Source organism: Rhopilema esculentum, chromosome 11 (assembly GCF_057945365.1).
Source record: "Rhopilema esculentum isolate cy_ngs chromosome 11, ASM5794536v1, whole genome shotgun sequence".
Classification (NCBI taxonomy): Eukaryota; Metazoa; Cnidaria; class Scyphozoa; order Rhizostomeae; family Rhizostomatidae; genus Rhopilema; species Rhopilema esculentum.
The window spans coordinates 13,079,161-13,092,901 of record NC_142825.1 but is presented as its reverse complement, the minus strand read 5'-3'; the positions used below and the strand labels follow the sequence as shown (position 1 = coordinate 13,092,901).

At 36.3% G+C, this 13,741-nt stretch overlaps 1 protein-coding gene across 1 annotated transcript; it reads right to left on the bottom strand.

The window, feature by feature from the left end:
- Nucleotides 1–4,708: 4,708 nt before the first annotated feature.
- LOC135693433 (uncharacterized) lies at nt 4,709–11,036 on the bottom strand. The gene is made up of 7 exons (XM_065211926.2): nt 10,713–11,036; nt 9,835–9,969; nt 8,979–9,132; nt 7,969–8,082; nt 7,742–7,826; nt 7,308–7,489; nt 4,709–5,733 (listed from the first exon to the last, which is right to left on the bottom strand). The coding sequence occupies exons 1-7, from the start codon at nt 10,943–10,945 to the stop codon at nt 5,488–5,490; spliced, it is 1,149 nt and encodes a 382-aa protein (XP_065067998.2). The 5' UTR covers nt 10,946–11,036; the 3' UTR covers nt 4,709–5,487.
- Between the last annotated feature and the right edge of the window lie 2,705 nt (nt 11,037–13,741).

Sequence of the window (13,741 nt, the reverse complement as noted above, 5' to 3'; positions counted from 1 at the left end):
TGTATTTTCTTTCCTTGCCCGTCGTTCTAAAAGGCCCTGTCCTTTCCTGTCATATTGGTTGATTCATTTCTTGTTTGGAAGCCGGACCGAAAGTGAGATTAAAGATACGTGTGCTCTTCGCTGTCAGATGTGAATGAGTATGTGATAAAATCCAGATATAAAGGACGAGAAAATCTTTTGAACTCAGTAGAAGAAGAAAGGCAAAAATGGAATGAGGAGATTCAGAAGAGACATAGGAACTGCAGTAGATAGGATTTTAAAATTGCTGTTAAAAAACCAAGAAAACTGAAAAAAACACATGGCTATAAAAAATCACATGATAGTGAAAGGTATCGGGTATTTTTTATTGCTGGCATCAATCAATTCATAAACTGAACTCAGAAGATTATAAGCGCACAAGAGAATCACCGTGAAATCCAGAGATCAACCTTCTTCTATCCTCTGACGTCAACAACGTTATTGAGCTTCCATGAAATGTTTCGAAAGTTCTCTAGTTTTCAACTATAATCCAAACAAAGTCATGAAGTACATCGAAGTATGCAAATTCAATTACACATGTTACAAAATTAACGAAATAAATACAATTAAAGATTTCCACCCTGCTATCAAACATGGTTAATTTATGTGTGTTTTTTGTTTTTATTATCAAAAAAGTATCTAAGCCAAGGTAGCCTCTGACCTAATTACAACATTAACATAACTAGAATTACTGCTACAACAACTTGTCAAACGTTAATATCAACGTTCTTGGCGGGTTGTGGTGTTCTTTATTTGCTACATTGTGCTAACTGATAACTGATTTTTGGCCTGTGGTTCAAAAGTTAAAGACAAAAACCAAATCACATTTGATAAAAGAAGAGCCTGTGTGTATATAGCTATGTTTCAACCAATTTGAACATAATGAGCGATTAGAAATACATTCAGGGGCGTCGCGACCGGGGGGTGTGTGTGTGTGTGGGGGGGGTGTCACACATAGTTGCTATTTTGGTTAAATATGATATTTCTTGATATGAATGAAGATAAACAAGCGAATGATTTGAAGATTTGAAGATTTCTTGTTGGCACAAAATCTAAAAACCCAGGCCCACTTTAGGTAAAATTGTCCCTTGTGTCCATTTCTCCTAAAGTTTCTCGGTAGAAGCGTCAACTGCAATTCACAATGAGCTCCAGTTTTTTTTAACATTCAAAAGGCATGCTAAGATGGAAAGAGGGATCTAAATTGGCAACCAGTTCTGCTTGTTACCTAGCTTCATAGATTAATGGAATTTTTAAGACCACGGCGAAATTGTACCAGTTGTTTTTATCTGCTGTTCAATTTGTTTGCAAAAATAAAAGAATTTTCGATAGGATAAGGAGGATTGCTTTAGTGAAATTTGCTTAAAAGAGTGCATTTTCCAGTGAAATAGAAGCATCAAATTTCGAAAATTTTCTAGTCCTTCGGCAGCAACCATGGTGCCGCCTCGAGTAGTTATAACCTTTGCCGTCCCAGTTTACCGATTTGGCAACAACTATTAGGAAAGTCCGTTGTTATCATTTTAAAATGAAAGTTGCGAATTATAGTCCACACAGATAGATTGGCAAAATGTATTGCAGAGGTTTGTGACAGCAACTTAAAAATTTCAGGTATTTATTTTTTTTAATCAGGTAAATTTGTAGTCCAACACCCCCCCCCCCCCCAACAAGGCTTGCCTCGCGACGGCCCTGAATACATTCATAGCTGTCAAGCTATTGTGTTGTCTTCCCATACGATTCTGCGAATAAACCCATGAACCAAACTTATGTTTCTTGCATAAGTGGTAATTTAATCATAAGATAACGATATTTTTTTTCATTTTTTATTTTTTTGTCACAAAATCAATGCAGAATGTAAACTTAATTACAAAAAAAATACATGGCTCAGTATGAACACTAGCTACATAATAAAAGACCGTAGCTACATTTCACAAAACTTTAATCTATTCAGAGTTTTTTAACAAAATTTCAATGTCGAACGTGTCTTTCGGTTTCAAATTTCACTATTTTGCTGAATTTGCACAATAATAGAGAATGAATAACAGCTAACCAATGCACTCATCGGGTATCCTGCACATGCTCATGAAATTCAACATGACGCGTACGAAAAAGTTCAAATTGTTTAAACAAAGATATTGAAAAGATATTCATGATGCTCTTTCGGATTATGTGTATACCTTTGTGACGTCATCACTGGAGAAAGCCACCCCCCTCCTTTGAGGAAATATAAGTCTGCACTGCACATGTCTTTTCTAGACAAACAACAAAAATTTCCCAAATTTTCCCTGGTAAATTTGGTCGAGCCAACCTAGTCCAATTTTAATAAAGGGTATCTATTTGCAAGCGAATTAAAAACAAAATGTTTACAAACGTTTATATAGAAATTGATGGCTGGGCGTTTGGTCTGGTTCTCGGTTGCTATTTGCACTCAGCAGGTAATCCTGTGTACAATAGCACGAGCTTGTCATCAAATTTCATGTGATCTCGCTCGTGCGACAACCTTGGTTCGTGCGATCAGCTTGTCTACATTCTGTTTATTTGGCTGGCTTTTATTTGGTTTAACATTTCAATTGTGTTCGCCAACGTGAATAAAATCGCCTTTAAGGCTAAGGACTGGAAGATTTTGTAACGGCTTCAAACCTTTCCTGATACTGCGAAAGAACACCTTTGCTGGCTGTCAAGTCTTACATTTGTTTTGTATTGTGTGCTGTCAAGACTGTTACAAGGAATAGGCTTCTTCTGATCTTCAGCTTGTCCTGTACTGTAGAAATGTTCTTTGGCAAACCTTAAAATCGTTGCAGAAGTTTGATATATTAATACCCCTTGCCATGGAAAGGATAACGCATAGTGAGCCTGATATGACCGACCTTATTGTTCGACTGGTAGATCACAAAGGCCCCGAGGACCAGGGAACATTCGACACGACTGATGGTCCAGCTAAATTGTTTTGGAAAAAGCGGGGATACGAAAAGCTTGAATCTGGAAGAGAACGATCAAATTCTGAGCCATCAAGAAAAAAAGATGACAACGAATTAGTTCCTGAAAATGCTCTGGTTGAACCGCATCGAACGTTGAAGGCAAGACGAAGGGTTGTTATTTTTGAGAGTACTGTGTGAATGCTGCTTACTTTTCAACAATAGATTTACGTAAACTGGTGGTTAGGTAGACCATCTTATCACCAGAACGCAAGCGAGTGGAATTTTGTTACTGAATAAACCGGGACCAAGAAAAGTCCGGAATCGGAATGAAAAAAAATGAAAAAGCTTGGCCTGGTGTAATCTATTCATATGTCAATCAACCGTGTCTACCTATTTCTAAAGTTTTTTCCAAAAACGCTGTAAATTGTCGACTTCAGTTTCCTTACGGTTTTGCTAAATCAACAACGGAGATTTGTAGGCCACATTTGGCCACTAGAACCTTTGACCGGAAGTTTCCATGTTTGCTGACGTCATTAGCTTAGAATTTTCGTCGTCATTTTTGGTAACATCATCTACGTTTCTAAACCGTTATTCAAGAACTACTGCTTTCGAATTGATGCATGTATTTACTTGTCAACTTATATCTGAATTTCAGTATATGATAACACCTTTTCTATTTGTTTTCATCATTATAAAAACAAAAATAAAATGAAAATTTTCAAGCTACTATCTTTTATATCAACAACAGGAAACGCCAACATGTGCTAATTGGGAAAGTTTAGTAAAACTTATAGAATTACATCATCAGATATTTTGTCAAAATGTTACAACTTACCCAAAATTCCTCGTCCTCAGTTTTCAAGAGAGTTTAGATTTGGATCAGCCTGAGGGTTGTTCAATACCCTGGGTACCAGAGGCAAAGAATTTCACTTGCGAAAATTGAAACCCAAGCAGAGAAGCGGAGAAGCGGAGAAGCGGAGAAACAGAGCCACAAAATAAGTTATTGAAAACTTAAAAATCTTGCGTATGTAAAATATCAATATCAAACATAAACATGTCTTTATTAAAATATTGATACCATTCCCTACAAACATTTTGTTGCAATAATGATGAATTAAATTTAATTTTTGTTTTACACTCTTTAAATTACACAAAATTCACATAATTAAGAGCTCAATACATCGAAAACTTTAATGGAAATTAAGTTTTCAAAAGCGATTCAAAGAATATTTCTTTTGCGCTACTATTAAAAAAGACAGAGTTCAAAAATCAGGATTAATTAGTCTTTTCTATTTAATATAATTATAACACGGATATTTCAATTCTGTGTTCGCATTTTTGTGCTACGTGGGAAGATTAATTTCCTTCTAAGTTACTTTGCTCTCAAATTGTCGGGAGGTTTCTATAATCTGAGTTCAATGCGTAGAATACGTAGTATCCGTGTATCAAATGATGTATTCTTTAATGTGATTATAGACTTGATCGGATGATAAATGTTTTTTTCAAATGCAAAGCGTGCATGAATAACGGTTATCTTGATTCAACATCTGAAATGATCAATGTGGTTGTATAGCCATGTCTCGACGCTTAGCCTGTGTGTTGCAGGCATCATTTAAAAAGCAGGAATCATATCATAGTTTGAGTCTATTGTTTGCGCTATGGGAGAATGGGAGCAAAAATACCACCATTCTAATCAGAATAAATCCCTATACAGTGTCCGAAAACCTTCACAACAAACAATTGAAACAGGGTGTAATTTGGTTATCCTTACTGAAATAGTTTTTGGCGATTGTTTGTTTTTGGCGATTGTTTGTTTTTGGCGATTGTTTGTTTTTGGCGATTGTTTGTTTTTGGCGATTGTTTGTTTTTGGCGATTTCGGCGAAAGTGTCTCAAATCCATATCTCAGGAAAAAAACACTGGGCTTTCGGTGCATCGACCCTTGTATTGCCCGATCAATGACGTAATTTATGGTCGAGGGAGAAGGAAGTGTAATAAGGGCAGATAGAGAAAGGAGAAGAAAAATAGAGAGAGAGAGAGAGAGAGAGAGAGAGAGAGAGAGAGAGAGAGAGAGAGAGAGAGAGAGAGAGAGAGAGAGAGAGAGAGAGAGAGAGAGAGAGAGAGAGAGAGAGAGAGAGAGAAGAGAGAGAGAGAGAGAGAGAGAGAGAGTAATCTGCGCCTTCCCCGCGGGTATTAACTCGCATTAACTAATTAATTCCCATTAATATTTGATAGTTCATAAACGTTTCTTCTTAAGAGGCATACCATATTAATTTTTCCCTGTCAAAAGAACCCGTTGTTAGAATGTATGGATCAATGATGACTGAGAATCAATACACAAAAAATAATGATCATTTTACAGTATAAAACTTGTTAAAAGGTAATTCAGGGACCGCGGAAGCGGGTGGCTGAGGGGGCTTTAGCTCCCCAGTAATTTCCAAAATGTACTTAAAACCGCACCAAAAGCCTTGCTCTTTGTTTTTAGCATGTTTAGCCCCCCCCCAAATCTAAGAGCCCCCTCAAACAATAAGTTGCTCGCGATCCTTGGGTTAATTTGCACTAACGTAACGGTAAGGTCTCTTTTTTTAAACTACCTGAAGGGGGAAAAGTAGCTCGAGTTTGAGGTGTCGCGATTTCAACTAGCCTTATTTTCGTCATCCAGTCGTCAAGTATTTTGTGAATCATTTCAAATGTCGGCCTACGTTCGATTTGCTTACACCAGCATTCGTTTAAAAGTTCTTTCATAGCAGGGACACAGTTTGATGGTATTTCGGGTCGCGTTCCACTTATAATGGCGTCCATTATCTAAGACATAAAACATAAGACATCAGAATTTTACTTTTAACAAAAAAACCGGGTATAATTTAAGATAAAAAACTAAATACTGAATGAACACGAACAACAACAAAAACAATATTATACGCTCTTTTAAAAAGAACATTCCTTATAATAAACATCAGGGTGAGATCTGTCGAAAAAATATGACCAACAAAAGAAACGAGGCAGGTTGAGATCCAATATCCAATAAAGCTCACGGAGCAGGTACCCCCCCCCCCCCTCTAACATTTTGGATTCCTAAAGGATTTTTGCCGGGCAAAAGAAGCACATTTTGTTCTCTTCCTGTAACCTTTTTGCAACAATTGCAACGTATAAACATTTCTGTAGTAGTTAAACTTTCAAAGTTTGGAAGTAAAGTATGAAATTTGAAACAGAAACGCTTAAAAGCGTATTTATATTTTGACCACACCCGTGAAGAGTGAGACACGCCCTTTTTGTCGGCAAAAATTACTTCTTTAGCCCATCGAAAAGTTTGTTTGGCTACGCCCCTGTCAAAGAGCAATACAAGCAAAAATTGAAAAAGAAAAGAATAGCAACAGCCAACAAAACAAAGGACAGCGATAAGCAAAACAGCATTTCAACAACAATTACAAAAACTTATTATAATAAGCAATAAACAATAAAAACGTGAGGGCTGAAATTATGCGAATTGTTCTAAAGTCAGGTTATTAAAAGAATTAAGTGTTAAAGCGTCTTTTGCTGTTCACGTCTTTGAACAGATGATAATTTTTGGACAATATATCATGTTGTCTTTAACTCTTCTTTGGAGCCAGTGTAGCACAGCGTTTTGTAAAGTTTTTGCGCGTAAAGCCCGCTCCCCTCCAGCAGACGCTACTCGATTCACTTGATTTTATGAACATTTCAAAACTAACTGAAAAAGCCAGTTGAGTTGGCATAGTCCTCGAACTTTTTGCAACACAATAGAGCTTTTTCAAAATATTTTCTTATGGGTGTTACATTTTCCTTGCCTCCCTCCCACTTCCCAACTTGTGACTGAGCCCATGATCGTTTATCTGTTTTTGAGGATTTCGAACAACTATTGGTAAGATCAAGTGAAATTTCAATGAAACCTGACAGCTAAGTTAATGAATCTGGCCCATCGAATCTGTGTGGCTGTTATCTGCTGCAGGCAAACTTTGGATGCATTTGCGGATACCTGGGGGCAATAGGGGTGATAGGGGCGAAGGGGGATTCCCTAAATATTTTGAAGGACAATTGCTTTTTTTTCTAAAAAAATTGGGAAATGTGAAGTCATTGTTTCTAATGACAGGCATGCCCCCCCCACTATTTGACTAAGTGTCTGCCCCTACTGGGGTTGCTTTAGCACCCTAATATTTTGCAAAAAGTGCAAAATTTTAATAAATTAACCACCAGCAAAGCCTCTTTTTTTCTGATTTATTGTCCAGCCCCCCCCCCACCATTTTTAGACCCACCACTTTTCATAATAATACTTATCAGTATTGAAGCATTCTGTTACAAAAAACAACAAAGTGACATGCATAAAAAAGACTCTGGGTAGATGAAAGAATGTTTCTTCTTACTTGAAACTCAAACTTGTAGCCTCTAAAGGGCCGTTTGTTGGAAATCATCTCCCATAGTGTTATACCATATGAATATACATCTGCAGCTGTCGTGTATTTGCCTCTAATCCCAGGGGGCTTTGGGGGGAGAACTTCCGGTGCTGCCCAGCACACTGTCCCTGGAAATCCAGACCTTTGATCATCTACAAAACAATTAGTTCATTATTTACTGCAGTATTGTAAAAATTGAAACCATAGAATAAAGAGAATAATTAAATCAAAGATTTTATCAATGTTTTGAAGATCCTTTTTTTCTGTGCCCATGATGAATTTGGTGATCTTCCACAAAATGCTTATGTTATTCTTTTTAGTATTTCACTTAGATATTGATGATTTTAAGACATATTATTGTAAAACAATGCTTCTCAACATAAGATTATTGCAAAATAAATAACCTTGCACTCGCCGTTTACTTCGGTTGAACATTGATCCACTATTTGTAAATTTTTTATATAGCTTTGCTGTTCCAAAATCACCAACCTGAAAAAGAATGCTGGAAAAATTAGAACTCTGTGAAAGCTTCTGAATTTTGAAAATTGAAAGACTCTTCATGAAAATATCAAACACGTGAAATATCTTGTTTTAAGCCTTCTGTTCTTTTCTAACTGAAATTTCCACAAACCTTGACAACACAATTTTCATCCACCAGAAGATTGTCAGACTTTAGATCTCTGTGAATAATTGGCTGAGGTTTGTGTGCATGAAGAAATTCCATTCCTTTTGCTGCATCCAATGACTATAAAGCAAATTATAAGTGAACTTTGATTATCATATTTTCTTAGCATTGACAATTTGGCCAGCTCTAACGCTCTAAAGAAGGGAAAAACAATAACAGATTTAATGACAATCTGAAAATTATCTGAAGATATGAAGGCTACAGCCCCCCAAAAATACCATTTTGTCAGAAATTTGAGCACTAGCTTCAGCCTAACTAGATTTTTGAGGCTAGCTTCAGCCTTTTGAGGGTTTGAACCAAAGCTTTTCTAAGGGTTTGAAGGAAAGCCTTTTATTTGTCCACTCTTTCAAAGAAAAATAAACTGATTGAAAGTACTTTCTTTTTATTTCCTTATTATCAAGTCTTTCTATTATCAAGGCTTTAAAAGCTTTTGCATATAAAGTAATAGAAATACAATCTTATGGAAATTCTACAACCCAGTTTATTACCATGACATAAATAGTTTGCAGGATAAGATTTCTCATGAAGTGCACAGACCAAAACATAACATTTCTGAGCTCTTCATCTCAGCCACCTACTTCTCCATGCTCAGGGAGAACAAAGTTTTATCGCCTTCAGGCAATTTTTATATTCCTTTGTTGTGGATTGTTTTGTATTGATCATTTTCTTTCGTTAAGGATGAACTCAGCACAGAACTGCAACTCCTCTATTTTTACCAGGATTCCTCAAGACAAACAAACTTAAAGCTCATTACCAAGTTACCTAAAAAAGGAACGGTCAGGAGGGCTATGGCACCATCCACCCCTACTCCCATCTCCCATTGCAGATTTAGCCAATTTTCCTTTTTACAGTATATCGATAGTCATTTTTAGTGCTTTTTGCTGTGCCCCTCCCCCCACCAACCAAGTTATCATTTGCCTCTGAATACATGAAATGTGGATAGTAATCATGCTTACCCATTTAATTATTAATTTCCATTCAAGAGAGCAAAAATCTTTATGAATTTTGTCAGCAACAGAACCTCCTTGCATGTATTCCATAATGATACATGGGTTGTCAACTGACAGGCATATTCCAATGAATTGGACTATGTAGCGATTTCGAAGTTTGCTGAAATAGTACCAAAAATTAGTTCTTGCCAAAAGTATCTATTCCAATTGTATTTCTATTTTGCAAGGATTATATTTCTATTTCAAGGTGTCAAAGCATACATACTTACTGAATCTAAATTTCTGTCTCTTTTTGCACTATAAATTGGATTGTCTTGTGTTATCTTGTCTTGTCTTGGATTATCTCCAATTATTATTGAGAAAGTACATCACTGTTCAATCCTATTAAGTCACATTTATAAATTCTAGGAAAGTTCTTCAATGCTATGAAATATATATTCCTAGTTGTGGATCAAAAATGGCCAATGAGATACATTGCTTGCCTATTGAAAATGTTACCAAATATTCATCATCATTATTTTTTGTATTAATTTATTACAGTGTCATGTATTTAGCATTCTGTGCTAACAGGGGACACTATCATACAACATGTTTTCAATAAAGCAAAAATTATTTTTCAATGCATTCCTTCTCTTTGTGGCATTTCAAACTATTATTTTCCTGTCTTCATTTTCTTGACTTGCCATTACTCAAATATTGGGTTTTGAGACACAAAGAAGCTTAGATAGTCAAACTGTACAGGACAAACATATCAGAACTAAAAAATTAAATGAAAACACCTGATACTAACTGATATTATTGCCAGGATTATTTCAATATGCATTGGAAAATTAATGAGCTTAAAGGACATAAATTGTCTCACCTTAATGTCGAAACTTCATTTAAGAATGATTGTGAACCTTCATCTAGGCAAAGTGGTAATAGCATAGTCTTAACTGCAACTTCAGATCCTCTGAATACCCCTACATAAACAACTCCAAAGCTACCTTCACCAAGCCTGTAAAAAAGAAATATTGATCAAGTAATATTGCATTAAAATCTTTCATTTGGGGTTTGCTTTTAAAAATTTTCTAGTATTCACGAAGCAAAACTTTCATATGATAATGAAGTGAAGAAAAGTTGGATGTTTGCATGTAGCCTTGAACCAAGGAATTGTATATTGGCAGATGCTTATAATTTAGAGATATAGTAAAATTTAATGAGCTAGAATCGTTAATTCTTAATTTTTGAGACAATCTTTGAGACCAATGGATAGACCAAACCAAACAGATTTGCTAATGGTCAGCCAACCAACCTATGACAAGCAAAACGTGTGATATGTTTAAGAAACAAAAAAATAAGAAAATTATAGCAACTTCTTTGGTGTGAAATTCAGTTCAGTTGATAACTCCTGGGTTCTTTACCTATACTATTTCAATCAGCTACTAGGGCAAGAGTGCGCAAAAAAATCAAGGAAAATGTAAACAGCAAATTTTGCTAAATTTTTCATGGCCAAGACCTGCAACCGCCCTCGTGCGCTCTTTTGATGTAGAAAAGGAAAGTGTAAGCGAAGAGAAGAGGTTGGTAAGCTAGCCAAAATCGTATAATAGTTCAGTTAGCTAAGTGCTAATTTAATAATGCCAGCGAACATTATTAGCAGTAATGATAAATGGCTTTACGATTCTCATCCAAATAATTTCTAGGCATGCTTCTTTGCACTCTAACTTAAGAGTTTTCAGAGTCTAAGACAGAGGTACATACTTTTTAGATACATGTATTTCATCTTTATTAATGATATAATCCGCAAAATTTCTGAAGCTGTCGTAGTAAGGCTGCCTGACTGTATTGATAGGCCGTTCTGATGGTAATAATACATATGAAGGCCCCTGTCGTTTGCAAAAGGAACAGCAAATGATGATTACAAACAGAAGGACAAGCAGCGTTCCACCAGACACCGACCAAATCAATATCTCATGAATATCGCCGGACGCCATTTCCGGGGCAAAATCTAATCTCCCATCTTCTCCACGCAGCCAGATTACAGGACGACTTCCTTCTTTGCAACGAATTTCACTTTTTTCGGGGAATTCCTTACCAAAGCGAGGCAGAACGAACATAGGAATATACACACACGATAGCAAGCATAGGAATATACGTAGTAACCAAGAGGTAGCGGATAAGGGTTCAGCTGTTGTAGTTTGGGACAGGGGTGAATGAGGAAAACTAGGTAGGTTCCATTTGTTATCTAATACTCATAAGGGATTAAGTGGGGTTAAGGGTCGTCCAGTAATTTCCAATTGTGGCACCATTACAGAAAATATATCAGAATATCTAGATCACCACCTCAATCCACTGATTAGCCTCGGTAGGTCGTACATTAAGGACACTATCATTTCTTATCTAAGTTAAGTGCAATAAATAGGATACCAGAGGGGGCTATACTATGCACGGTTGATGTTGTGGGACTCTATCCTAGCATTCCACATGGAGAGGGTTTGAAAGCCATCAGGGAAGCGCTGGATAGAAGGTAAACCCAAACGTGTCTTCTGATACCCTAGTGGGATTGGCATCTCTGGTTCTCGATCTTTGATGATAGGTTTTATAGACAGAAGTTAGGCACCGCTATAGGAACTAAGTTCGCTCGAGCTTATGCAGCCCTCTTTATGACTGGGTTGAAAGAAAGATTGTTGAAGGAATCAGTGGACACACCCATTGTCTGGATGAGATTCATCGATGATGTTTTCTTCATCTTGACACATTGCGAGGAGAAGCTTGAGACCTCCATCAACTTTCTTAAAAGTAGCCATGATACCATTAAGTTTACAGGGGTGCACTCTAGGGAGAGTATAAGTTTTCTAGACATTAAAGTTATTCTAAGTGAGGGGATAGTCCTACAGCGAAATTGAAACCTCTCTTTAAAAAGGGGAACAAAGATGAACCAAAAAATTATTGACCAATCTCACTTCTGCCGCAAAGTTCTAAAGTAATTGAAAAAATTGTCCACGAGCAGATAAAAAAATATCTAGATAAAAACAAAATTATCTATCGTTACCAATCCGGCTTTCGTCCCTACTATTCAACCGACACATGTTTATCATATCTAAGTGACAAAATAGTTCAGGGTTTTGAAAATAATATGTTTACGGGCATGATATTAATAGATCTACAAAAAGCATTTGACACAATCGACCAGGAAATTTTCCTCGAAAAAATGAAGCACCTTGGCTTTGCTGACTCAGTCATACTTTGGCTTCGATCATATCTAACAAACCGAACTTTCTTTGTAAGCATAGGAAAAGATTCCTCATCACCTGGTGAATTATCGTGTGGTGTTCCTCAAGGCTCTATTCTTGGCCCGCTAATTTTCCTTTTATATGTAAATGACATGCCACAGGCAGTCGACTGTGACTTACTTCTGTATGCAGATGACTCCTGTCTTGTTTTTGGAGACAATAACGTGAATGAAATAGAAAAACAACTAAACAGAAATTTCAATACTCTTTGCGATTGGTTTGTTGATAACAAACTAAGCATTCATTTTTGAGAGGACAAAACAAAATAGATACTTTTTAGTAGAAAGAATAAACATACTGACAGAAAAAAACTGGACATCAGAAGAGGCGACATCAAGATTAAACAATACACCTCAGTCACATATTTAGGCTGTATTCTCGATGAAAACCTGTCCGGAGAATCAATGGCTGCAAGAATCCTAGGAAAAATCAATGGCAGGCTAAGATTTCTTTACAGAAAGCAACATTTTCTTGACTTCTCCCTGCGTAGATTGCTAGCAAACGCACTAATTCAGCCCCATTTTTACTATGCAAGCAGAGCTTCGTTTCCATACTTAAACAAAAGATTGACCAAAAGAATTCAGGGAGCTCAAAATAAATGTACCAGGTTTTGTTTGAATCTAAATAACAGAGCACATATAGGAATCAAGGAATTCACAAATATCAATTGGCTCCCAACGAAAGAGAGCTTTGAACAATGTATGACTGCAAAAGTTTTTGATAATTCAGCCCCACCCTACATGTCAGAGATGTTCTTACCAGTTGGCCAGAACAGAATCACTCGAAGATCTAAAAACAAACTGAATCAGCCTTTCCGAAAGAAAAACATAGGGCAAAATTGCCTCTCATATCTTGGTCCCAAAATTTGGAACAATCTACCGTAAAAACTAAAATCTGCAAAGAACGTCAATAGTTTCAAATACAAGATCAAAGATAAATTCTTTGATGATCTACAAAGTCAGGAGGAAAGCCCCTACATATTTTATTGAAAATCTAAATTCAGCCAAAGAAAAGGTTCTAGTTAACATTTTTCCAGAATTACTTTTTTCCTAGTTTCGGATACAAATCAATTTTACATGTACACATTTTTTTTATAACACCTCTGGAGGGACCATTTTGGAAACAAGATCGTATTGACCTTTTTAATGCTATCCCGGCCATTTTTAACCTGGGGTGTTTTTAGTCTATGCTTTTAACTTCTATCTGTAAATTTTATATATCTGTACTTAGATCTTTTTCTTTTTCTTAATTTTAAATTTTAATTTATTTGATGGCAAAATTATACATACATACATATTTTTTTGTAAACCTACTGATACACATTAGTATTTACATGAGAAGTCTTGCAGTTACGGGATATGTTAAAGGATTTGGCTGGATGGTTAAAGAAAAGGGGTTATGAGGAATCACTTATAACAGAACAGATAGATAAGGCACGTAGGCAGGATAGGGTTACACTACTGGATAAGGCTAATGGGAAACATGAACACAATGGGA

Coding starts and splice junctions, on each gene's coding strand:
- LOC135693433 (XM_065211926.2), bottom strand. CDS start 10,945: ATGGCGTCCGGCGATATTCATGAGATATTGATTTGGTCGGTGTCTGGT. Junction 7,490..7,741: donor AAGTAAACGGCGAGTGCAAG/GTTATTTATTTT, acceptor ATTGTTTTGTAG/ATGATCAAAGGTCTGGATTT. Junction 5,734..7,307: donor GCTACAAGTTTGAGTTTCAA/GTAAGAAGAAAC, acceptor TTTATGTCTTAG/ATAATGGACGCCATTATAAG.